The 25595-nt window shown below is 41.0% G+C and overlaps 2 protein-coding genes across 2 annotated transcripts in view; both read left to right on the forward strand.

The window, feature by feature from the left end:
* The first annotated feature begins 9746 nt into the window (after nt 1-9746).
* On the forward strand, nt 9747-12722 carry cysltr1 (cysteinyl leukotriene receptor 1). Its single transcript, XM_053630293.1, has 2 exons — nt 9747-10306; nt 11250-12722. The coding sequence occupies exon 2, from the start codon at nt 11262-11264 to the stop codon at nt 12267-12269; it is 1008 nt and encodes a 335-aa protein (XP_053486268.1). The 5' UTR covers nt 9747-10306; nt 11250-11261; the 3' UTR covers nt 12270-12722.
* Nucleotides 12723-14675: 1953 nt separating this feature from the next.
* LOC128611061 (fibronectin type-III domain-containing protein 3A) overlaps nt 14676-25595 on the forward strand; it is a 38110-nt gene continuing 27190 nt past the window's right edge. Inside the window, exons 1-2 of the mRNA XM_053630299.1 lie at nt 14676-15651; nt 24043-24172. Coding sequence (XP_053486274.1) covers nt 24074-24172 — 99 coding nt within the window. The 5' untranslated portion in view covers nt 14676-15651; nt 24043-24073. The remainder of the gene's footprint in view (nt 15652-24042; nt 24173-25595) is intronic.

Consider the following 25595-nt stretch of genomic DNA (forward strand, 5'->3'; position numbering starts at 1 on the left):
CTTTGAATAGTAACATGAGACGGTCGACTGTATTTATAATTACTTGAAAATTAAAGTCAAGTAAACCAGTATCCACGATATGTGTGAACCATGCTCCCGCTTTAGTTGCCCTGATGCTAACAGAGTGTCACCCAGGCTAACGGTACCATCAAGCACAAGGGTAACCATTGGTACCGTTGTGTAGTGTCATTAACGTTAGGTAAACATTTTCTGAACGATTACAAAACCAAAAACTTTTAGCCAGGCAAGCTCTAGTTTGTAGAAAATCTGCTCCCAATTCTGCATTCTGTTTCCCTTCGAGTGTTACTAATTCTTTTAGAGCGGGGGTGTCTAATCGTATCCGGAAAGGCCCGGTGTGGTATCGCTTTTCATTCCAGCCAAGCAGTCCTGTTTCCATTGTGTTCTTTTCAGCATGTCTCGTTAGATTTGACTTGTGTTCTCAAGTTGTATGTTGGAGTTTGTGTTCTTGTTTCCGATGTTTAACTTGGGGTTGTGTTTTGTCTTTTCGATTCTGTATGTTGGATTGTGCTGAGATTCTTACAGTTTGTTTAGTGTACTACTACAGTGAAATGTGAATCATAAAGTACAGTCTTATCAGTTGTTTTGATGGTTTTTTTTTTTTTTGGTAATTCTGTAATTGTAATTTTTATCAACTGTTGCACCATGGTCCTGAAGAAATAACATTTCGTTCCAATGTATACAAGCTATATAGAGGAATGACAATAAAAAAACCTTTGACTTGACGTAACTTTTATACTCTGGAAAAATCGAAACATATATATGAAATAATAAATGATGAAAAATGATTGCCTTGTGGTACTTAAAAGTTTTATTGATTTGAAATCCATACCTGTGGCTGTAAGAAATGAATTGCTTATGTTATAGAATATATTGATGAAGTGTAATCAATATGTGTAACTACAAAGTAGTTTAAATCAATATGTGTAACTAATATTTGGATATGTTAATAACGTATAATCTAATATGTATAACCAACATTTCGAATTGTTACTTAGCGGCATAATCTAAAACCATAAAACACTGTTAATTGTTAAAGTTATAATCGTTTATATTTAAAACTATAAAAACACTTTTTCATCAAAAACCATAAAACACTTTTTTAAGCAAGTTATATTCTAAGCGTGTAAATTGAGTTAGAAGAACCTTGTGTTTTTTGTCTAAAGCAGCTTTACTCTATGGCAATAAATGAGCAATTAGACATTCACCAGAACTTTGTTTCCAATCAAAGCCCTTTAAGCTTGAAAACCAGTGTTAAAATAACAGATAAGACTTCCTGGAGGAAGGGTACCAGGCTCGGACTATAGGGTGAATTATGGGACAAAGTAAAAACCATGTCCTGATAAAACATTTTCAACTGACAACACATGCGCCACAAATGTAAGGTATCATATAGATATGAATAATTAATCAAGCCAATGGAAATTGGTTTGTTTCTTTCCGCAGACTGTCGCACTTTGTTCTTTCAATAAAGTTTCATTACTTTTTGACATCTACAAACCCTCTGTTTCTGAAGTTTTTTTTTTGTTAGGCTGGAAAGATTGTTCGCCACGACAATGTTTGACCATATTTTCATAACTTGAATGACTATAAACATGATCGTAAACAATGATCCAGGGGGAATGTTTGGAGGATGTTCACAAAGAGATCAAATAGAAACTTCCCTTGACATTTTCTTTTACTAACTACGAAAAAAAAAAACATAATTAAAACGTTTTTTAAAAAACCGGATGTTTTGAATGTTCAGAGAACATTCAGAAATAATATTCTCTTAACGTTTGCAAAATGATCGAATGAACGTTCCCTTAACGTTTTGTCTATCGTTAGAAGAAGAAACATTCTTAAAACGTTTTTTTTTTTTTTTTTTTTAAACCGGACATGTTCAGAGAACATTCAGAAATAACGTTTTCATAACTTAATGGGAACGTTAGCGAAACGTTTCGTTTTGGTTCGCTGGGTAGCCTGTGAGTTCATCATCTTCAATGAGCTTCTCATGACGAACAATGTAGTTAAAGTTACTGCAGCTATCCGAGTGTGTCTGAATATAGAAAAGCCACTGGACTGCAGTGTTGAACCTGAGGATGAGTGACCCTGGCCATACCTCAGTAGAATATTTCAATATTCTGAAATATTGAAATGGTATAAGAAGAGACACATGTAACATGAGATTCCTCCTTTGCCTCCCTTGAAAGCATGAACTCCATCTCATTTGTAAAAGCACGTTGAAGTAAGTTTAGATAATGTGCTAATGTACATCTGGACGTGTCAAACAGCATAAAACATAGAACCTTTTGTATCAGACCATCCAATTTTCAGGTGAGCAAAAGTATAGGAACAGATAAGTCTTGAAGTAAATTAAAATAAAAGACACGTAATATTTGGTTGCATATCCCTTGTTTGCAATAATTCCATCACTTCTGTGACATAGTGACATCACCAAATTGTTGGTTTCTTCTTTTGTGATGATTTTCCAGGCTTTTACCGCAGCTTCTTTCAGTTGATGTTTATTTCAGGGGGTTTCTCCATTCAGTCTCCTCTTCAGGAGGTGAAATGCTGCTCAACTGGGTTAAGGTCTGGTGATTGACTTGGCCAGTCTAAAACCTTCCACTTTTCCCCTGATAATGTCATTTATTGAGTTTGGGTCATTGTCTTGCTGCATGATAAAGCAGACTAAATGTTCCTGTACACTTCTGAATTCATTCTGCTGCTACCATCATGAGTTACATCATCAATAAAGATTAGTGAGAATGTTCCAGAAGCAGCTGTGCAAGCCCAAGCCATGACACTACCTCCACCATGTTTCACAGATTAGCTTGTATGTTTTGGATCAAGAGCAGATCCTTTCTCCCTCCACACTTTGGCCTTTCCATCACTTTGGTAGAGGTTCATCTTGGTTCCAGAACTTTTGGGGCTCATCTCTGTAGTTCTTTGCGATTTCCCAAACTGGCTTTCTGATTCTTACTGCTGATGACTGGTTTGCATCTTGTAATATGGCCTCTATATATACACTTCTTTGATGGTGGATTGTGGTACCTTCACCCCTTCCCTTTGGAGCTTGCTGATAATTTCACTGAATGTTATTTTGGGGGTTTTTCTTCACAGCTCTCACAACATTTCTGTCATCAGCTGTTGTTGTTTTCCAAGGCCGACCCATTCTGTGTCTGTTGCTCAGCTCACCGGTGGTTTCTTTCTTTTCAGGACATTCCAAATTGTTGTAATGGCTATGACCAGTGTTTGTGCAATGCCTCTGATTGGTTTTCGCTCTTTTCACAGCTTCAAAATGCGATCTTCAGGTGCAACCGAAAGCTAAAACCAAGGGTAGATATTCAGAGCTATTTATTGGTTAAACTATCAATCTAACGGGATACACCTTGGGAACAAGAAACACCCGATATTTTTGCTCGCCTACAAATTGGGTGGTCTGATGCAAAATGTGCTATGTTCTAAGTTGTTTAACACGTCTACATATAAATACCAGTAAATAAAAGCTGAAATTCTAAACTCACTTCTCATATCCATCTTTTGATCTCAAATCCGAATGTCTTCAGTCTACAGCGACCTTCTATTTGGCAAGAGGGACGATTCAATCAACAGCGATAATTCCATGTTTGGTTTGGCATACACAGAAGCCTACTTGACTGAGTCATCAGGATGAGGATGCAGCCAGGCACAATTTCAGTGTTTAGATAAACGATTTTCAAAGCCATCATCCTGGACCAGGAGTGCTGAGATATCATAGCTTTCCATGCTGTCACGTTCCTCATCAGTGTCTTCATAAACAGTATCATCAGAAATGGGCTTTTTTGTTTTTCTCAGTCATCATTTCTTTTGTTCTCTTCTACAAAAATGCTGAAAACTTTCAGGAGGTTGGACCCACTAACTGTAGGTGGTGCAAACGATCTTGTTACGAATGTCATATTTGGAGAGAATGTCATTTTTTTGCTGGCCAAAATATTGAATGTATGCAAGTTTCTGTGGGGAATTGCAGCGAAATATGTTTCAGCACTTTTGAGGTTGACCCAGTGAACTACGAAACCTTTCCTTTTCTATCTGTCCAGCAATCCGTTGTTGTCACTATCCGTTTAATTCCGGGCATTGCAACAGTTACTTTCTGCTTCATGATTGGCGTACCCCCAATTGTTTTTGATCGCAAAGTAGGCTTGGTAATGAGAGAAGTGCTAGGGTGCAGAGCCTTGATCAAGCCCATTTGATTGATGCCAAGCATATAGTCATTGGCTGGATGAAAGGAGAGACCTTCAAGATTTGTAACGTTGAAGGTCTAAATAGAAATGTAAGAAGTAAAAAGTGGGGTTTTATTACTCTTGGAAATTTAATTAAGTAAAAGTACGTGAATTCGGTAACACTCAAGTAAAAAATAAATACCACAGATAATAATTAAGTCTATTAGCCATTACTACTACTACTACTACTACTACTACTACTACTACTAACAATACTACTACTACTACTACTGCTACAACTACTACTACTACTACTTCTACTACTACTACTACTACTACTACTACTACTACTTCTACTACTACTACTACTACTTTTTCTACTACTACTACTACTACTACTACTGCTACAACTACTACTACTACTACTACTTCTACTACTACTACTACTACTGCTACAACTACTACTACTACTACTACTACTACTACTTCTACTACTACTACTACTTCTACTACTACTACTACTACTACTACTTCTACTACTACTACTACTACTACTTTTTCTACTACTACTACTACTACTACTACTGCTACAACTACTACTACTACTACTACTTCTACTACTACTACTACTACTGCTACAACTACTACTACTACTACTACTACTACTACTACTTCTACTACTACTACTACTACTACTACTACTTCTACTACTACTACTTCTACTACTACTACTACTACTACTACTTCTACTACTACTACTACTACTACTTTTTCTACTACTACTACTACTACTACTACTGCTACAACTACTACTACTACTACTACTACTACTACTACTACTACTTTTTCTACTACTACTACTACTACTTCTACTACTACTACTACTACTACTACTACTACTTTTTCTACTACTACTACTACTACTACTTCTACTACTACTACTACTACTACTGCTACAACTACTACTACTACTACTACTACTACTACTTCTACTACTTCTACTACTACTACTACTACTGCTACAACTACTACTACTACTACTACTACTTCTACTACGACTACTACTGCTACTACTACTTCTACTACTACTACTACTGCTACAACTACTACTACTACTACTTCTACTACTACTACTACTACTACTACTACTACTACTTTTTCTACTACTACTACTACTACTACTTCTACTACTACTACTACTACTACTGCTACAACTACTACTACTACTACTACTACTGCTACAACTACTACTACTACTACTACTTCTACTACTACTACTACTACTTCTACTACTACTACTACTACTACTACTACTACTTTTTCTACTACTACTACTACTACTACTACTACTACTTCTACTACTACTACTACTACTACTGCTACAACTACTACTACTACTACTACTACTACTTCTACTACTACTACTACTTCTACTACTACTACTACTACTACTACTACTTTTTCTACTACTACTACTACTACTTCTACTACTACTACTACTACTGCTACTTCTACTACTTCTACTACTACTTCTACTACTACTACTACTACTACTACTTTTTCTACTCCTACTACTACTACTACTACTACTACTACTACTACTACTACTTCTACTACTACTACTACTACTACTACTACTTTTTCTACTACTACTATTACTACTTCTACTACTACTACTACTACTGCTACTTCTACTACTTCTACTACTACTTCTACTACTACTACTTTTTCTACTCCTACTACTACTACTACTACTGCTACAACTACTAACAATACTACTACTACTACTACTACTACTGCTAATAATAATAATAATAATATCCTCATGGTTATTTTTTTAACCATTCAAGTCCTAAGTATACAATATACTACAGCACATCAGCTGTCATATCTTTATGATTTTATTAGATGTAATTTCCAAATAGCCACTGATCCCTTATGCTGTTAGAAATGTGTTGTTTGGCACCAGTCGCAGTAGATATCTGCGAAAGACGTGAAAGAAACAGAAAATGATCACAAAATAGATCACTTTGGCTTTTTTCTTAATAATTTGTCATCATGTCATTTAGTGTTCGGTGTAAAAAAAACATTGTGTAAACATGGATATGCGTCCCAATAATTCTGCTTATCTGAGGTACGCTCAACCTTCCAAGTTTGTTCTTCACTGTTTTATTTGTTTGTGTTGACACAGATGTTAAGTACAAACTTCCTTATTTCCTGGTTTACTCTGGATGTTCTGTCCCTGTAGCAGCTTCAGTGTAATGACTTATTTACAGTACAGTGCCTTGTACAAATATTATTTTTTAATATGTGTTAGAACTCATAAATGGAAAAAAATTAATTAAAAAAAATCAATCGGAGGCGCGCTCGGGGGGGGGGGGGGTGGTTTGCGCGGTGGTTCTGTCAATATAGTTTGCAAACTAAAAGGAAATTGCATGAGTACGTGAAACCCCTCGTGCGACTACTTCTTATAAGAAGACACATAATCACTTGAATTATTACTAATTATTAGTCATATAATTATTCCTCTTGTGTGCAATTTAAAGTGCATTATGTAGGATTCGCCCACATTTGCCAAGATTAGGTCTCTGAAGATTAAATAGATGGTGCTAGATAAGATTCGATTGCTTTTTTTTTTATACTCCTTGAACCTGCCTCCATTCCCACCCATGTACCCAAAGCTCTGCCGCAGAGCCCACAGTGGTTCATCTACAGATCGCATGATAACTAGAGTTAGCATTAGCAAGAATCTTTTGGCTCACAAGAGAGATACCTGGCTGCAGTGGGCACTTGCTGATTTGAGATAAATGCGGTGAAGTGAAGGTTTGTTATGGTTAGGGTTAGTCTCGATAAAATGACTGACAAGAGAACCATTCAAACACAAAGAAGCACGCTGGACCAGAAGGCAGTTTTCCAAATGGGTTTTCTCAGCCACAACTGCGCTGGAGGCCATGACTTAAACCATTATTCGTTTCTACATTTCTACCATTGCACCTTTAAAGTGTCTCTTGTTGTCAATATACTATACACCTGTTCCTGGAAGGCCCAAGCATAATGGAAAACCATGGCGCTATCAATCAGTATTTGGTTACGGAAAACATCCCATAGAGCACCCACTTTTAGTAACCACTTCAGCCTGGTCAGGGTCGCCGTGGATCTGGAGCCAATCCCTGGACATGAGGCAGCAAAACACCCCGGATTGCAGGGTTGCACGCATACACACACACACACACCTTCAACACACAGATATGAATCTGAGGAGGAGTTTATCGCTAAACAAGGAGCTATGTCGACAATCTGGAACTGGTTCAGGTAGAAAAAAATCACTTTTTTTTTAAGATCAGTGTTTGTGTTTCTCAAGATCACAGCTGTCACTTGTAGCTAAAAACACTGGCGCATGGTGCTATAGTTATATCGTCACTGATATCGTTATCGCGATAAATACCAGAAAATATCGTGATATAGCTGTAAGTCCATATCGCTCATCCGTACTGTCACTTCTTTACCAGATCCCAGTGCTATAAACAGAACCGCCTCGAAAATGTTGGAAAACGACGACTTTTTAACCTCACCGTCATTTCTGAGCACAGGATCGAAATGTCTTTTAGTTCAAATTAAAGCATCACATTAAGGCAATGTTTGTTTTGGGGTTTTGTTTTGTAAAGCATATTTCATTCCTCTTATTTCACCGCTACCTGTCATCTCAGCTTGACCCTGAAGTGTGAGCGCTGCACCACAGCGGGCGCCACGTTGACCATCTTACTGTGAAAAAATAGGAGAAAAATGCGTTTGTTTTGGTTTTTTTCACCCTCAGATATGTTCAGACATCATTTCCTAAAGTGCCTAAATATCTGTTAGCGCAATACTAACTACATCGTGACAATATCTATTTAGAAAAATCCTAATATTAAACATAATGTTATGATGTTTTATGACTCATAGCTTGGAATAGTGTTCGTTGTTGTTGTTTGTAATTTCAACAATTAAAATAACAACATGGAGGGCTCCCGTAATGTATTGTACATTCAATTCTGCTAAATTACTTAGTATTATAACTACACAGGAGATAACGCTGTCCTTTCGCATACTTTAACTGACGATAGTGACAGTATGAACGTTTGCTTGTAGTGAGACTCTGCTTAATAGTTGTTTAGCTAAGTTAGTGAACACAAATCTACAGGATTTACAGATGAGAAGTCGTGACCTGGTCGGTAATTTTCTTACATTTTCGCTGCTTCTTTTTAGAGGGCTTTCGTTTTGCGTGCCCTTTCGCTGTCTGCTCCGCCGGCCCGCTTCCTCTCGATCCTCGCTCTGTGCGGCGACGACTCTGTTCCAAACCGTCCGCCGGAGCTGAGGAGAATGGTAGAGTTGCAAGTCAAAACGAACAGGTTCATGGTTTATTATCGATTTATTATCAAAAAACGGAACGGAACACTCGAGTACATAGGACACGCAATAATATAAAATAATATTTAAAAGAAAACAGCAGGGCTAAATCGGTCGTCAGGCCAGCAGGAATTCTCCCGGTGCTCCCGATGGCCAGTCCGGCCCTGCAGCTTATTGTTAGCACAGTCTTTTCCTCGTTCTACTGATATAACCCAGTGTGTATAGACACAAAGGTTGGAACAACCAATCAGATATCTCCTCAGAGAAGAAATTTATGCCATGGACCGTAAAAATTCAACCAGTCAGGACGAGGAGTTTACTTGCCTGGCAAACACGCTCGCTGACAAGTTTGAAAAATGTCCCAAATGACAGAATTTCTTCTGCAGAGCATTATGAGGTGACAAATTGTGCTGGTGAAGCCATACAAACTGTGGGAATTCCTTTTTTTTTTTCTTTTCAATTTGTTCAGTATGCCGTCCGCAACGTTGATAACCGGGGGATGGGAGTTATTGTTGTTGTTGTTGTTGTTTTTTGAAGGTATCAAAATTCTTCAGTAAAAATACACGAGACGGTCAATTCTTTCATACTGTCCATCCATCCATCCATCTTCTATACCGCTTATCCTTTTCAGGGTCGTGGGGAAACCTGGAGCCTATCCCAGGGAGCATCGGGGTACACCCTGGACAGGGTGCCAATCCATCGCAGGGCACAATCACATACTACGGACACTTTGGACATGCCAATCAGCCTACCATGCATGTCTTTGGACTGGGGGAGGAAACCGGAGTACCCGGAGGAAACCCCCGCAGCACGGGGAGAACATGCAAACTCCGCGCCACGGTGGGAATCGAACCCCCGACCCTGGAGGTGTGAGGTGAACGTGCTAACCCACTGTTAGCGCCCCCTGTATAATGGTCAACATGCTAATCACCAGCATGGCATGCTACTGTAGGTTTTACACACGCTCCTCAGAAAAGCTCTGGGACTGAGATTTAGATTTATAGCAGTGCTCGGACACAAAAGCAGTCCGTCCAATAAGAATAAAGAATAAAGTACAGCGCTCAGGGGAAAATATACTGGATTGTGTGTATGCTGTGCAAAAACCGAATAAAGATTACAACAGTATATTAAACTGTAGGAGTTGAGAAGTGGGTCTGGCGCTGTAAGAATAGCTAGCTTCTGTTAGCCTGTATAGTAGCGAGTAGTGGAAAATATGTGAAAATAACGTGAAAATAAAACGTGAAAACGTGAACAAGTTAAGCTGTGCAACGCCCAGTTAATGTCTGGCCATGTGCATTAGTAGACTGAATTAGTAGAAGAATCAAGGTAGAAGCACGTGAGCATGCACAACGTGTAAATAACAGCCTTCATTTCGCATTGCATACTGTTGACAGAGCAGTTGTTGTTAAACAGGACTTGAGTTCTTAGTGAAAGCCTTGACAGCACCATTGATTGCATGGAGCACGTGGTTCAGTGCGCCAGGAATCCGCGCGCAGAACCGAGGACGTTATTCGTGCGCGCAGAAGTGCCACAGGCTCGCGCTCAGTGCATGCAGAGACGCGCGCGTCATTAACGCGTGCTCCTCTATCCCACAGCGCCTTTAATCAGACGCGATCAGACCCGTTCATTTTACAGTACTGAGTAGGAGAGGCTTTCTGATCAGATGGTACAGCAACACATCGGACTGACTGGATAAACGACTCAAAGATTCAACATACCGGGTAAACAATCTTCTCAGTCTTTAACTTTTACATGAACGGACTAGTTTATTATTTCTCGTTTTGCCGGTTTTAAAAAGTTATGCAGATTTATGCACGTGCGTCGTTTATGAGTGGGGTCTGGCATGCACGTGAACTTGAACTCTGGCTTTAGCCTACATGTAAATAAATAAATAAATAAATAAATAACAAGGCAATTATTCTGAAAGTAAAACTGAAATGTTAAACAAAATGGTTTAGTTTGGACTATCCGTGATATCAGATTAGAAAGGGATGTGTGTGTGTGTGTGTGTGTGTGTGTTGAAGATGGACTGAATAGTGACTTCAGAATCCAGTGCATCAGATCTGCATGAACACTAGTGTTTACAATAAGAGCAGACTAGAACCCCAATGAGCTGAAGATCAGTTTGGAACATCCACTTGTTATCCATCCTACTGAACATAGTTGCATAGAGTTTAGTCGGATCGATGATCTGGCAGACTTGTGGTGTTTAGGAAGATCACAACAATTATAGGCATGCAGATGATTAGGGTATTTAAAGACAGAAAGCAAGGAACGTGTACGCACCACCTAATGAAGGGTGGTTCTTCCTTAGAATTGAAGCGCAGCCAAAACTAACATGCATACATTAGAACTCCTTTGTTTGTGGTCCGTCACGGGACATGGTAGACTGTACACAGACGTTCACGTTCACGTTGACATTCACACGCAGGAGCGGTTTAGATGTTTAAGTCAGACACTATTGGATCTTTCTTCAGTTTAACCGAGTCACACCGTGAGGTGGGGATAGACCCGGAATGGGAGACCGGTCCGGTTGAACTTCCCCATGACGTTCGTACATTATTACTATTGAGTGTCACTACTTGCAGTGTTTTAAGTGTGGGACTTGTGGGTAATCTGTGTAATCTTTTGTGTAATCGCTTTTCGTTTTTTGTTTTGTTTTAGAGAACCCAGACAATGGCAAATAACACCACCGAGTTCTCCTGCCCCTCAATTGACGACTTCCGTAACCAGGTCTATTCCACCGCATACTCCATCATCACTATTTTGGGCCTGGTGGGTAACGGCTTTGCGCTGGTGGTGCTCATCAGGACCTACCGCCAATCCTCTGCGTTCCATGTGTACATGCTGAACCTGGCAGTGGCGGACCTGCTGTGTGTGTGCACGCTGCCTTTCCGCGTGCTCTACTATGTGCAAAAGGGCCACTGGATACTCGGTGACTTCCTGTGCCGCATCAGCTCGTACGCGCTCTATGTAAACCTCTACTGCAGCATTTTCTTCATGATGGCCATGAGCTTCACACGTTTCCTGGCCATTGTCTTCCCCGTGCAGAACCTGCGCTTGGCCACTGAGAAGCGGGCGCGGGTCGTCTGCGCCTGCATTTGGGTCTTCATTTGTGGCACCAGCTCACCGTTCCTGATGTCCGGCCAGCACTTCGACCCGAGGACCAACAAGACCAAATGCTTTGAGCCGCCAGCGGAATCGGGCAGCCTGAAGAAGCTGGTCGTGCTCAATTACTTCTCACTGGTCGTGGGTTTCATCATACCCTTCCTAGTAATCCTGGTTTGCTACATTGGCATTGTGCGGGCACTGTTGGGCAACCCGAATGCAAAGAAGCAGCAAAACACGCGTACTAAGGCCATCCGCATGATCGTAGTTGTCATGCTGGCCTTCTTGGTCAGCTTCATGCCTTACCATGTGCAGCGTACCGTGCATCTCCACTTTAAGAAGCAAGGTGCCTCGTGTGATGAGATCAACTACATGCAGAAGTCGGTGGTGATCACGCTGTGCCTGGCGGCCGCCAACTCCTGTTTCGACCCCATGCTTTACTTCTTTTCGGGCGAGAACTTCCGTCACAGGCTCTCCACTTTCCGCAAGGTATCGGTGAACTCCCTGAACATGAAGCGCAACCGCAAAATGCCACCATCTGCCCAGCCTCTACAGAAGAGCGAGCTGGAGAATTGACCCAGCTCAAGCAAACTCGGGTAGGGCTGAAGATGACAGTTCCTCCTTGATAAACGGACGTGCAAGCAGTGAGCAAACATGAAGTGCTTGGATTTTATTTAGGGTTCATAGAAAATTTATTCATACGAAATGGCATTAACCCGGCCATTAAGGTTGAGAATAATCTTAACTTGTCATATGAATTCACTTGTGCAAACCACTGCTTTAGGGAATTAGTAGTGATGAAGAGTAGTCGTAGGGAAGAGAAGCGATGGTTACTCATTACGGAAACTCAGGCTCAGACTGAAGGACAAGGTAGGGTGATCAATGAAGTAAGCTCAGTATTATCATGGTCCAAGAGGTGAAAATGTAGCTTTCCCTTTCTGGATATTAATTAGCAAAAAAAAAAAAAGAAAGATAACGGCTTATTCTATACGACTTACTGTAAATGGACTAATGCACAAAGCAGCAGCCTGCTTACAAAATAATGCGCACTGTATTAATGATGCTGCTTTAAATCTGCAAGATTTAAATGACAGATTATGATTGCCAGACATCTTTTTGTTTTATTATTATATGTAAATATTATTAGCGATTAGGGCTAATGTGCTTATATTATATAATGTATCTACTGTATGTTACTGTATGATAGTGAATGCTAATGTATTATGTATGTACCATGTGCAAATGCAGCAAGGCGTATTTATATACGAGACAACTTTTTTAAAGTCAGAGTGCTTCTGATGGTCCTTTAGCGACATCTAGTGGCTGGACTAGTAACTGAATGGGAAGATACATTTGGACAGTAGAGTAGCTACTGCATTCAATAACACAAGAACAATAGAGTGCTTGAAAAGTATAGTACGTCATGCTATTTAGTAAGAGTAGCTGGTAGTAATTAGTCTATTATAACAATGTAGCGTTAATCAACTAAAAGTTGTAGCATGAAGGCGTACTCAGATGGCTGACAATAGTCTGCAGTTTGGGTGTATCCGTCCAGGGTGTCCCCAGCCTCGTGCCCCAAGTCCCCTGGGATAGAGTCCAGGCTCCGATGCGACCCTGTGTATAGGATAAGTGGTACAGAAAATGGAGGGATGGAGTGATTCATTTTCTCGTGCTTTCTTCAGCCTCAAAACCACATGTCCATAATTAATACTCCGACCAAATCGATACATAACAGGGGAGGAAAAAAGTATTGAACACGATAAGAAAAAGTAGTTCTCCAAGGCAAGGTAAGGCAAGGAACCAGCTGAAATCCGTAAGTAATTATACCCCCTATCTGTGAAAATTAATATCAGCTGGGTTTGTTCAAGGTGTTAGAATGGCTCAATCAATCACCTGACTCGAATCCAATAGAACAAGATTTAAAGACGATACGTTTAGAACGGGCCAAAATCACACCTGGATACTGCGTCCCATTCATTTCTTCATACAGGAAGTGTCTTGAAGCCGTCATTACAAACAAAGACTTCTCCACTAAGTGTTAAATACATTTCACTTAGCGTGTTCAGTACTTTTTTCCCGTGTCATTCCCGTGACTTTATTACACATAACTTCATTTATGGGCTTTAACGTTTGGATTTCTTTATATGTCTAGCTATCTTGCATTAATACCAAAGTCTGTTGAAAATTTCATGTGAATAACCTCATTGGAAATATATTTACTGAATTTTTTTTTTTTTTTTTTCAACGCTTATTCCCCCCACTGTATGAGGGCAAACTGACACAGAGTATAGTACTGTAGATTCTGTAGACACTTAAATCCACATGAATGACTGCTACCGTCCCAACACTCCAAAATAATTCACTGTGCAATAACATCCTGTGCCGATTGCCGCTCATGTTCATTTACGTTTGCTCCTATTGTACAGTTAAAAACATACAAAGTAAGATGTTCATTGCGTATTGTGGGCTATACCGTAGGCTATTTGTGCACATGACAATAAAAAAATGTAAACATCAGGCAAAATCATCTTCATTAAAGAAAAATAATAAAATAGAAGAATCAGAATCATTTTATTAGCCATATATGTTAACATGTATTAGGAATGTTTCTTGGTGTTTGGTCACAACACAATACATTCAACACACACACACACACACACATCTCAGACAACACAACACAGTTACCATACTAATATTACAAATATTGCAACTAATATACAGATATACAAATATATCTCAGTGGTTAAGACGGTGGACTCCTTATTGGAAGGTCATGAGTTCAAATCCCAGCACTACTGTACCAACCTGCCCCTGCTGGGCCCTTGAGCACGGCCCTTAACCCGTGACTGCCCAGGTGTAGCCTATAAAAGGAGATAAGTCGCTCTGGAGATAAGCGTGTCTGCCAAATGCCATACATGTAAATGTAAATATTGCACTAGGTCTTGAAATTGATGTGTTGGAAGCAGGAAAAATGGGCAAGTGTCAGGATCTCAGCAATTAATATATACATATATATATATATAAATAAATAAACGGGCGCACGGTGGCTTAGTGGTTAGCACGTTCGCCTCACACCTCCAGGGTCGGGGGTTGGATTCCCGCCGTGGCCCTGTGCGTGCATATTCTCCCCGTGCTGCGGGGGTTTCCTCCGGGTACTCCGGTTTCCTCCCCCCGTCCAAAGACATGCATGGTAGGCTGATTGGCGTGTCCAAAGTGTCCGTAGTGTATGAATGGGTGTGTGAGTGTGTATGTGAGTGTGCCCTGTGATGGATTGGCACCCTGTCCAGGGTGTACCCCTTGTTCGTACCCCTCGTACCCCTTGTGCCCGATGCTCCCTGGGATAGGCTCCAGGTTTCCCCGTGACCCTGAAAAGGTCTAGAAGATGGATGGACATATATAAATACTTACAAAGTAAGACCTACACATCCAGAATAAATCTAAACATTTGTCTGTATCTCCTTGCTGAAGACATTTTCCCCCATATATATAAAAAAAAAAGAAAGAAAAGGAAAAAAAAAAAAAAAAAGAAGTGTGGTATTTAGAAAAACATCATCACACTGTACAGAACAGTGCTGGGATCCAGTCAGGGATCCATTCAACCCCTGATATGTGCTCTGGTTGATTCAGACACCCGCGCTTTCGCTTCAAACTTTCCTTTCCTCCTTCCTCCCACTATGGGAAGACCCGGGTCAGGCGCACGGAATTTCGCTCGCATTGCGCATGCGCCCGCAGAGAGCCTGATGGCGATGTAGAACCGTAGAGATCGGGAATTCAGCTCAGATGTCCCGTCTTTGAGCCAAGTGGAGGTTTGTGCTGGGGGATGAACGCGACGCAGGAGGAATGCGTGCGGAATAACGCGGACGTCTCGGGGAATCGATTTGCGACGCATCGGCACGTCGTATGATTAATCACGCGCGAGCTGCGTCGTCCATGTCGTCTCCGTTCCGGCACTATTGCGGTAGGCAACGACTTATTTCCTCTCCAGCACGCGCATGTAGCGAAGCGGCGCCGCTTTGAAGCCAACGCGTGGTGTGTGTGGGTTTTTTTTTTTTTTTTTTTTTTTTTTTTTGTATGGTTGGGGGGGGGGGGGTCCCTGTCCAATTTCCATTTTCCAGACTACTCCCTCCTTTATGGTCACCGATTCAGACTACGCCCTGTACGTCATTAACTGACCCTCAACTTCCGCTTTGATCCGAAGACTTAATAGTTAATACTTGTCATTGTATCCAGCGGTATCGGTGTATCGGGGGTTGGAGCCAAATTAAATACGTGGCACCGTTATGTTTGTTTATTTTCTGTACTGGATGCAAGCACAAACATTTGTCCAAACACTTCTGAAGTAAACTAGCCGTGTGTTTAGCTCGTTTAATACAATATTATTGGAAAGAAGGCATTCTCTTTTTTTTTTTTTTTTTTTTTTTTTTAATAAAGAAAAACAGCAACAACAGAAAAAAAAAATAAAACAAGCCAGCCACATCATACACCCATCCATCCATCCGCTTATCCTACATCCTACAGGGTCACGGGGAATCTGGAGCCTGTCCCAGGGAGCGTCGGGTACAAGGCGGGGTACACCCTGGACAGGGTGCCAATCCATCACACACACATTCACACCCCCGTTCGTACACTACGGACACTTTCGACATGCCGATCAGGCAACCGTGCGTGTCTTTGGACTGGCGGAGGAAACCGGAGTACCCGGAGGAGACTGTGCGCACACGCACAGGGCGAGCCACGCGATCAGTGTGGAAAGGTTTTTTTCAGGTTTAAGGTTAACACAACGTTTACGTTTGAATGATCTAGCGATCGCTTTTATACAAGGTAAATATACACTCATGTCTAAGGGTTAAGGACCTTACTCGAGGGACCGACAGTGACAGCCAGGGCATCAGTCTTTTCTTTTCTTTTCTTTTCTTTTCTTTTCTTTTCTTTTCTGATGTTTTATTTTTTTAATTGAAATTGTGCTACTCGTAGATACAAGGTTTGCTAGCAAGGCTAAGAAATAAACATCGGAGCCATGTTGTGACAAAGAAAACTCTGGATAGATTTGATTCCGCTTTTGCAAATGTTATGTTGTTTAACGAAGAAATCAAAAAGGAGGGGGAATGATTATTTATCAACGTAAATATATCATGATACTTGACACGTGTTTAACACAAAAGAATGGGAGGGGGGGATAAATTCAATCGTACGCAAGCTGAAATGTTGACATTAAACGTGCTGCTTTCAAGCATGGTCGGTAATCGTTACTCCAAAAAAATAAATAAATAAACAGCTCCGAAAATTTTACCCTGACCTAATTGATCACAATCTGGATATTGTATTGTCATATTTTCCAGCTCTGCTCAACGGTCTATAACATACGTGACGTAATATTCATACATCGATAGAGATATCATGCTCCATATACGGGTGCGTCTCGAAATAGTAGAATATCGTGGAAAAGTTCGGTTTTCCCCGTAACTGAGTTCAAAAAGTGGAACTTTCACATATTGTAGATTCATTACACATACAGTGGAATATTTCAAGGCTTTTTTTTTTGTTTTTATCGCGATGATTACGGCTTACAGCTCGCATAAATCAAAAATCCAGTATCACAAAATATTAGAGTGAAGAATTTATAATACAGAAATGTCGACCTTGTGAACGGTATGTTAATTTATGCGCTGATACTCGGTTGTAGCTTTAATCTTTTTGTTCTGCATCGATGCGGCGTGGCATGGAGGCGATCAGCCTGAGGCACTGCTGAGGTGTTCTGGAAGCCCGGGTTGCTTTGATAGCGGACTTCAGCTCGTCTGTATTGTCGGGTCTGGTGTCTCTCGTAGGTTCTCTATGGGGTTCGGGTCAGGCGAGTCGGCTGGACAATCAAGCACAGTAATACCATGGTTGGTAAACCAGTTACTAGAAGTTTTGGCACTGTGGGCAGGTGGCACGTCCTGCTGGAAAAGGAAATCAGCATCTCCATAAAGCTCGTCAGCAGATGGAAGCATGAAGTTCTCTAAAATCTCCTGGTAGACGCTGCATCGACTCTCGACTTGAGAAAACACGCTGGACCAACACCAGCAGATGACACGGCAACCCAAATCATCACCGACTGTGGAAACTTCACACTGGACTTCAAGCAGCTTGGATTCTGTTCCTCTCCACTCGTCCTCCAGACTCTGGGACCTTGATTTCCAAATGAAATGCAACATTGACTTTCATCTTCCCCGTGATTGTGGTCGCGTGTACTGAACCAGACTGAGACATTAAAGCCTCAGGAAACCTTCGCAGGTGTTTCGAGTTAATTAATTCGCTGATTAGAGTCTTCTCAGGTCGACATTTCTGTATTATAAATTCTTTATCCTAATCTTTTGAGATGCTGGATTCTTGATTTCCGTGAGCCGTAAGCCGTGATCGAGATCAAAACCAAAAAAAAAGCCTTGAAATATTTCACGTTATGTGTAATGAATCTAGAATATATGAAAAGTTCTACTTTTTGAATTAAATTACGGGAGGGGGGAAAAAAACGGACTTTTCCTACAATATTCGAATTTTTTTTGAGATGCACCTGTATAGAAACATACTGCCTATGCAGACTCCTAGTACATCTTTAGTGTACACACATCTGTCTCTGAGTCTCCAACGAGCTCAGGGTTTACAGATGTTCTTTGCTTTCTCTTTCTGTATATATAAACATTCATGGGGGGGGGGGGGGGCCCTCTTTTATTGGTGGATCAACAGGTAGTACCCAGTTTCAGTGTGTCCTGCTCGCACATCTCCTCTCTACAGTAACTACTCCTGGTGGATTCACGGCAGTGCGACTCAAACTACTCCCTTACACAGAACATCACACGATAATCAGGTTGTTTTTTTTGGGAAAATAAATAAATTAGTAGTAAAATCGATGCATTTTTTTGGCCACGCCAATCTAGCCTAGCACGAATAATAATAGGGTTAGTGCATTAAACAGACTAGAGGTGGATCACAACGGTGGGAGTGTTAATAAATCATTCCCAGGAAGTCTGTTCTGTTATTGTGCAAGGTTTCTGTCCACGCAGTAAAATCTCCACCGCTGAATGAACACATGCAGGTTGAATTGATACCTACAGGGGTGTATTAGCTTGCACAGTGCTCATTTAGGTCCAGATGGATGTGTCCTGTACAGTAGGTGTTCACTCCGAGCTGTGGATTGTGCTGTGTATACTGTTATTGACTGTGAGGCCTCTCGCAGCTCTGATACGAGGACAAATTACACACCGTAACCCTGAACTACGCTGTAGAGCGACTGACAGTCGGTTAGGAAACTGATATTTTCTCTTAGCCTCGTTAAAAAGCTGGGTTATTTTTGCACGTGGCTAACGATGTATTCCGGAAGAGGGGAGAAAGAACGTGAGAGGATTGGTCACAGGAAATGGAGAATCTTTTGTCTGACACGGATTTGGTTTCCTCCGTATCCCACGCCCGGTGTCGCACCTTTCAGAGGCTGGCCTCGTGCTGGATGTCCTGAGGGCATCTACACACTCAGATTTTTTTTTCCCCGCTTTAACTCGTTCTCTCCCTGTGACACGGCCAAGCCGTAATATATCTCGGAGCTAATTCAGTCTGTTTTTATTAGTACCTGTTTTTTGGACCGCGGGTCTAAACGACAGCTTGTAACTAGCGAATGCGTATTATATGGTCGTAAGTATTTGGACACCTGACCATGTCACTCATATAATTAGTCACGTATACATTACAGAACAGTGTTAGGAACGTGTTAGGAATCTGGGGTCAGACGTGATACAGCGCACCTGGAGCGGAGAGGGTTAAGGGCCTTGCTCAAGGGCCCAACAGCGGCAGCGTGACAGTGCTTGAACCCCCGACCTTCTGATCAGTAACCCAACGCCTTAACCGCCAAGCCACCTCTGCCCCTACATCCAAACATATGTGCTTGTTGAACATCCCATTCCAGATTTATTCCCCCTGCGGTCTTATAATAACCTCCACTCTTCTGGGAAGGCTTTCTACTAGAAACCTTAACGCTACAGCATCCAAAGACATTCTAGACGATCGTGTGGCAACAGTTTGTGAAAGAGCCACATGATGGGTCCGATGGTCGACAAACTTTTGCCCATGTAGTGTATTAGTCTATAAAAGAAAAACAAAGTGGGAAACGAACATATTGAGTTGAAAATCGGATATACAAGACTCCAGGGGTGTACGACAGTGGTAAAAAACGGCATCAGGATCCCCTTACATTACAGCCACTTGTTATTGTTATAAACACACTGACGATACACTTTCCGAAGCATAAAAAGGAAGCGTATTGAGACTTTATCATAATATTGATATAATATCGTCATATCACCCAGGCATTATATATGATTGTGTTAAAAATAATAATAATAATAATAATTTGCATGTTATATATTTAACTCAATAAAGACTTTTTTTTTTTTTTTTTTAATTTAAGCGTATAAAGCTTAGTCGTATAAAGCGACTCATTAAAAAAAAACAAAAACAAGATGTGAATAATATGATATTAGCAACTGAATTAGCATTGGCACATGTCTGTGCAGGAGTAAACAGGGCTTGAGGTGCTTCATTCAAGAGCAGCTGTTGAACAGAGGCGAATGGAAGGACCCAGCGCCCACCGATGTCAAAGAGTTATTGTGTGGCGCTGGTGCCCTCGGCTAAGGGGTGCCTGGCACTGCCAGCGCTCTTCACCCACAATCCCACACTAAGCTCTCAACACTTATTGGTCCTCTATTAGCGTGAGAGAAACAGAAAGATAAAGAGACACACAGGAATAACTGAGTCTTTATTATTCACACGATTTTGCCTTCTGGGAAATATGCAAATTTCTTATGTACCTCATGAAGGGAGGTACTAAATGAAAAATAAAAGGTCGTTAAACAAAGTAATAACAATTTATCATCCTGTTCAAAAGGTTATGTGAACCAGCTTATTCAGGGCGGGACTAAATAAAAGAACAAAAACAAAGTGCAATTTTTATGATCCCGCTCATTTATTTATTTATTTATTTATTTATTAACATTTAGCAGATTCTGCAAGGCGTACGTAAACTTATAACCTCAGCTTTAAGGTTTCAGAAGTTGACTTTCGCAAGTGAGCGAATATAAAAACTTTCCTAACACCACGATTCCACGAGTCCTCTAAGCCTTAAGTACTTGGTGTGATGGATGCTGTTTGTCTGCACCGAGAACAAAAAGGGGAGGGGGGCGGGGGGCACTTATTTACGTTTAGTATGGAGAACGTTTTTTTACACTGTAAAATTACAAAATAAATAAATAAATAAATCCTGTAAATTTTATCGTAATTGCCACTAAAGTACTGTCAATAATTTACAGTAAACAACTGTAAACATATTTACGGTAAAGTACTGTAAATATCGTACATCGTCTAAAATATAGCGTATAATCCAGTACATCGATGGCAAAAAAAAAAAAAAAATAAAAGCAAGTGATGCCGGATAAAACTGATCTGAATGTTTAAGTTCTTTCTCTCACGGAGGATTTATTTATTTATTGTAATTTATTTTTTTAATTTTTAAAACACCAGCCAAATGAGCAAATGTACTGGATTATGTGTTATTTATTTCACTGTAAATATGTTTACTGTTGTTGTTGTTTTTTGTTTTTTTTGTACAGTACTTTCTTGGCAACCCTGTTGGCAGTAAACTGCTGTAAAATTCACAGTTGATTTTGAAAAATATTTTGATGAGTATATTAGTCTTTAACAGGGACGTGCCGAGAGTTCCTCAGGGGCAGGGGCTCAAATGGTAAAATAAATAAATAAATAAATAAATAAACAAATAAATAAGGGCTATATCACCAAAGAGCTTACTGCTTTATTACTTTAACTTTAATTTAACTCCGCGTTCTTATCACGCTGGTCGACGTTGTAAACAGACCGTGTGTGGTCACGATCATGAATATGAGAATGAGAAATAGGAGACCTGTGACAGGGTTTATAGCTGCTATAATGTAAGTGCTAACAGGAACGAATGTGCTTTGGGAATGTTACACAACGTTAAGCAGAACTATAAATGGATAAAGTGTCGTTCTTTAATTATTGGTAAAAAAAAACAACAAAAAAAACTGGCTTTTCTTTTTTTTTTTTTTTTTTTTTAAAGTTATTGGAAAATAATCAGCTTCATGATAACGTCCGCCGCGTCGCACCCACCACTGTGCCGTCGATTATTTCCCGAAAAGAGCACACCAGACATAATGCATATCTAACCTATTGAACTCACATTCTTTCCCAACCTTTCCTATTCGCTTTAATGTAGGTACTGTATCACGTCTGATAATTACCGTATAACACTGTATCCTTAATACTAAACTATGATAAGACGAATAAGTGGAACGCTAAGCTTAGACAATTAGACAGTGGGCATTCGTAAGACTGATAGGATTGCAAACTGTAGTACTTATCCATTTTTCTCCGACCCTCCTGGCAGACTCTCTCGCTCTCTCTGTCTCACGCAACATCCTATAGGCCGGTAGATTTGTCCGAGTATACCCATGAGGCAAGTGTGTGTGGTCTGAGCCGTCAACTATGTGCAAGCACAGGTCATTTCGTGCCCTGGCGTCGTGCAGGCTTTTCTGTCACATCACACGTGTTCACCGTGTTTCCTGTTTACAGCCTGGGCTGAATTTGTACCGAGGAGCGTGAAGTTATTCACTCCAGATGGGAAATGGAGCTGAAAGTCTGGAGCGAGAGAGATAAAAAAGAGACTCAGACGACATCACAGAAGTCCATCAGCCTGTTTTTGTTGTTTGTTTGTTTGTTTGTTTGTTTTTTATTAAAACCGGCGTTTCCATGAAGAGGAACGTCAACCTCTGCAGAGATCAAATCGGTCCGGATATGAAGGAAGAAGTCCAGCGTCACTTTTCCAGATTTCTCAACCTCTGAATAAAAGCTCGGCTTGTTTCGGACGCGGATCACAATGAGGAATATTGTTCTGTCCCTTTCCCTTTAGGTGGAAAATTCCTCGTTTAAAAATGGATTCTAGTAAGAACGTGATATCCTTCCGAGAAACAAAACGTCAATAGTGACGTAAACGTATTTTTTTTTTTACGCATCTATATGTACAACATTCACATGTATGAGGTCTGTGGAGTGGCTGGTGATGTGTGAAGGATATCATGATTCTGAATGGTGTTTCAGATTCATTGTTACCCAGCATGCAATGCATCCGGTCATTTTATTGCATTTGTATAGTGAGCTGAATAACCCTCTAGGATGTTGCTGTGGCTAAATTTATTTATTTATTTATTTTTTAAAATTTATTGCCTGTCACGTATCTTCCACCTTGATTTGCTAAAATAAAGTTGGGTAAGGGGCCAGTTTAACAAATGTGGTGGTGAAAATAGTCGTTTTTTTTCTCCAAAACCTTGCTAACTAACGCGGGATTTCCTCTCAGAGTAACCGTTAGGTTTGACCGACATGTTGGATGTCTATGTGAAATGACAAAATCGATATAAGCCTGGTGTTTAGCGTTGGTGGTTGCGGTTGTCACATCTCCAGGGTTGGGGGTTCGAATCTCGGCCGCTTCACAATAACGCTCACCCCCCCCCCCCGTGCTTCATGGGTTTCCTCCGGGTACTCCGGTTTTCCTCCACTAATCCGAAGACATGCTTTGTAGGCTGTTCCCAAATTGTCCGTAGTGTGTGAATGAACGTGTGTTGCGATTGTGCCCTGCGATGGGTTGGCATCTTGTCCAGGGTGTCCCCCGCCTTGTTCCCCGAGTCGTCTGGGATAGTCTCCAAGCTGCCCGCGACCCTACATAGGATAAACGGTAGAGCAAATGCATAAGTGGACATAAGTCCGAGGAAACTCTGATTTAAATGTGCTGTTTAACATCTAAAATGTTATGTTAGGTATATAAATGATCTATCTTATTTATTATGCGTTAAATCAGACGTAACCGGAAATCAATAAATCGTCAGTGAAAATAGGCATACACTGCTAGCGGTTTAGTTGTCATGGAGATATGAGCAAAAGAGAGTTCAGGAAAGCCTATAACTTTCAGAACTATATAGTATCAAATGTTCCACGGTAGAGGTTTCTCCCAGGCTCCTACGCACTTAGAGCGTCATTCTGTAATGTTTACATGTCGAATGTATTTATCCTGCGACCGTGACATGGCATCGGCAGTTAGACGCTCAATCTCGCAGTGTTAGACTAATTTATTGAGAAGCCACTGTTATATCATACTCGGGTCTTTCGAAGGCCCGGTAACGTTCTCCTCATTTACATTCCGTCCCGCTTTTAAAAAAAACAAAACGTGACTGCCGTGTCGTGATGGTATTCTGAATGTTCCAGGTATTGAATCGTCTTTCTGTTCTCGATCGTCTCATAGGAGTTGGTGTCAATGAACGCTCTCTTCGGCCATGATGACAGATCAGCACCTCCCACTTTTGGAGGCCACGCCCATGTTGGCTGAAATGCCCCTCCACCAGCACGTGTTCAGCCGAGACGGCATGCAGCAGGTGAGTGACCCAGAGCGAGGCGAGAAGTCGAGATCTTCAGATAGCGAGCTTTTCTTTCGTTTGTGACCGGGAACAGACACTCAGGGACACGAATGCTAACTTTTAGGACGGTGGATTGGTTCCTGCATAAAGTAGATTAAATAAGAAAGTAAGATGAGATAATCTACATGTATGTGCTTCACGCTCCGTTCTCCACTCTAAGACTGAGCCTACTTTTTTTTTTTTTTTGTGAAAGATTAATAATGTCCTTCCTGTAAGATTTCACAGGATTTGGATCTGAATGCAGGGTTTATAAGAAGCAAAGTCAGAGTGATAAACAGGCACAGGCTCAGATGATCAGCAAGCAGATTAAACCAAGGATTCAGCGATTTTGCGAGCGCAGAAACGAACGCGGTATTCAGACGAGCTCGCACATGAGGACGTGTCAAGACACGTCACGTGACGTCATCACCACCCTTCAATTCACCACACGAGTACAGCTAAAAGTTCTCATTTACCGACAAACGTCACTGGAAAAACTATTTCGGGCTATTGCATTTTCGCCAAATTCAAATCGTTTTTCTGCAAAACGACAACAACAACAACAACAAAAAGCACACAAAAGTGTAGCGCAAATTTTGGGAAAAGAACAGAAAATTAAAAACGCAGCAAAATCGAGCATTTTTGGCCTGCAATAGCCACAAACAGTGAAACTCCATTGAAAACTCATGCCGTATCAAAGCTGTGAACTCTTTGGGGTTGCTGTGGATCAGGTGGTAGAGCGGGGTGTCCACTAATCGTAGGGTTGGCGGTTCGATTCCCGGCCCACGTGACTCCACATACCGAAGTGTCCTTGGGCGAGACGCTGAACCCCGAGTTGCTCTCGATGGCGAGTTAGCGCCTTGCACGGCAGCTCTGCTACCGTGAGTGTGTGTATGAACGAGAACCAGTGTAAAGCGCTTTGTAGAACCGCTACGATTAAAAAAAGCGCTATACAATCGCAGTGGTACATAGTAAATTTGGCCTGTTTTAACTCCTAAGTCCTAGCCTGATCTCTTTAGGCTGGTTGTAAACAGCGCACTTATAAACTTAGTCTTTTAAACACTGCGTGAGACGATCTCAATAGCACCTTGAGCCGAATTCCAACTATAACAGGTCGTGTGATAACATGTTATCTGTCGGTTTATATACTACAGAGCCAAACGTTTGTGGACACCTGACCATCACACCCACAGCAGCTTCATGAGCATCCCATTCCAGATGTAGTCCCCGTTTTTGCTATTTTTGACCCGGAAAAAGATCAAGAGCCCTACAACAAAGTGTCAAATCTTATATTTGAGAAATCGAATGGTTATGGTCATTAGAAAGTGATTAAATAGTGTGTTCGTGCGGGGGGTTTTTTTTGTTCTCCTGCTTAATTCAGAGCAGCAACATCATCAAACCA

The sequence above is a fragment of the Ictalurus furcatus genome, chromosome 8, assembly GCF_023375685.1.
Source record: "Ictalurus furcatus strain D&B chromosome 8, Billie_1.0, whole genome shotgun sequence".
In the NCBI taxonomy this organism is placed as follows: Eukaryota; Metazoa; Chordata; class Actinopteri; order Siluriformes; family Ictaluridae; genus Ictalurus; species Ictalurus furcatus.

Coding starts and splice junctions, on each gene's coding strand:
- cysltr1 (XM_053630293.1), top strand. CDS start 11,262: ATGGCAAATAACACCACCGAGTTCTCCTGCCCCTCAATTGACGACTTC.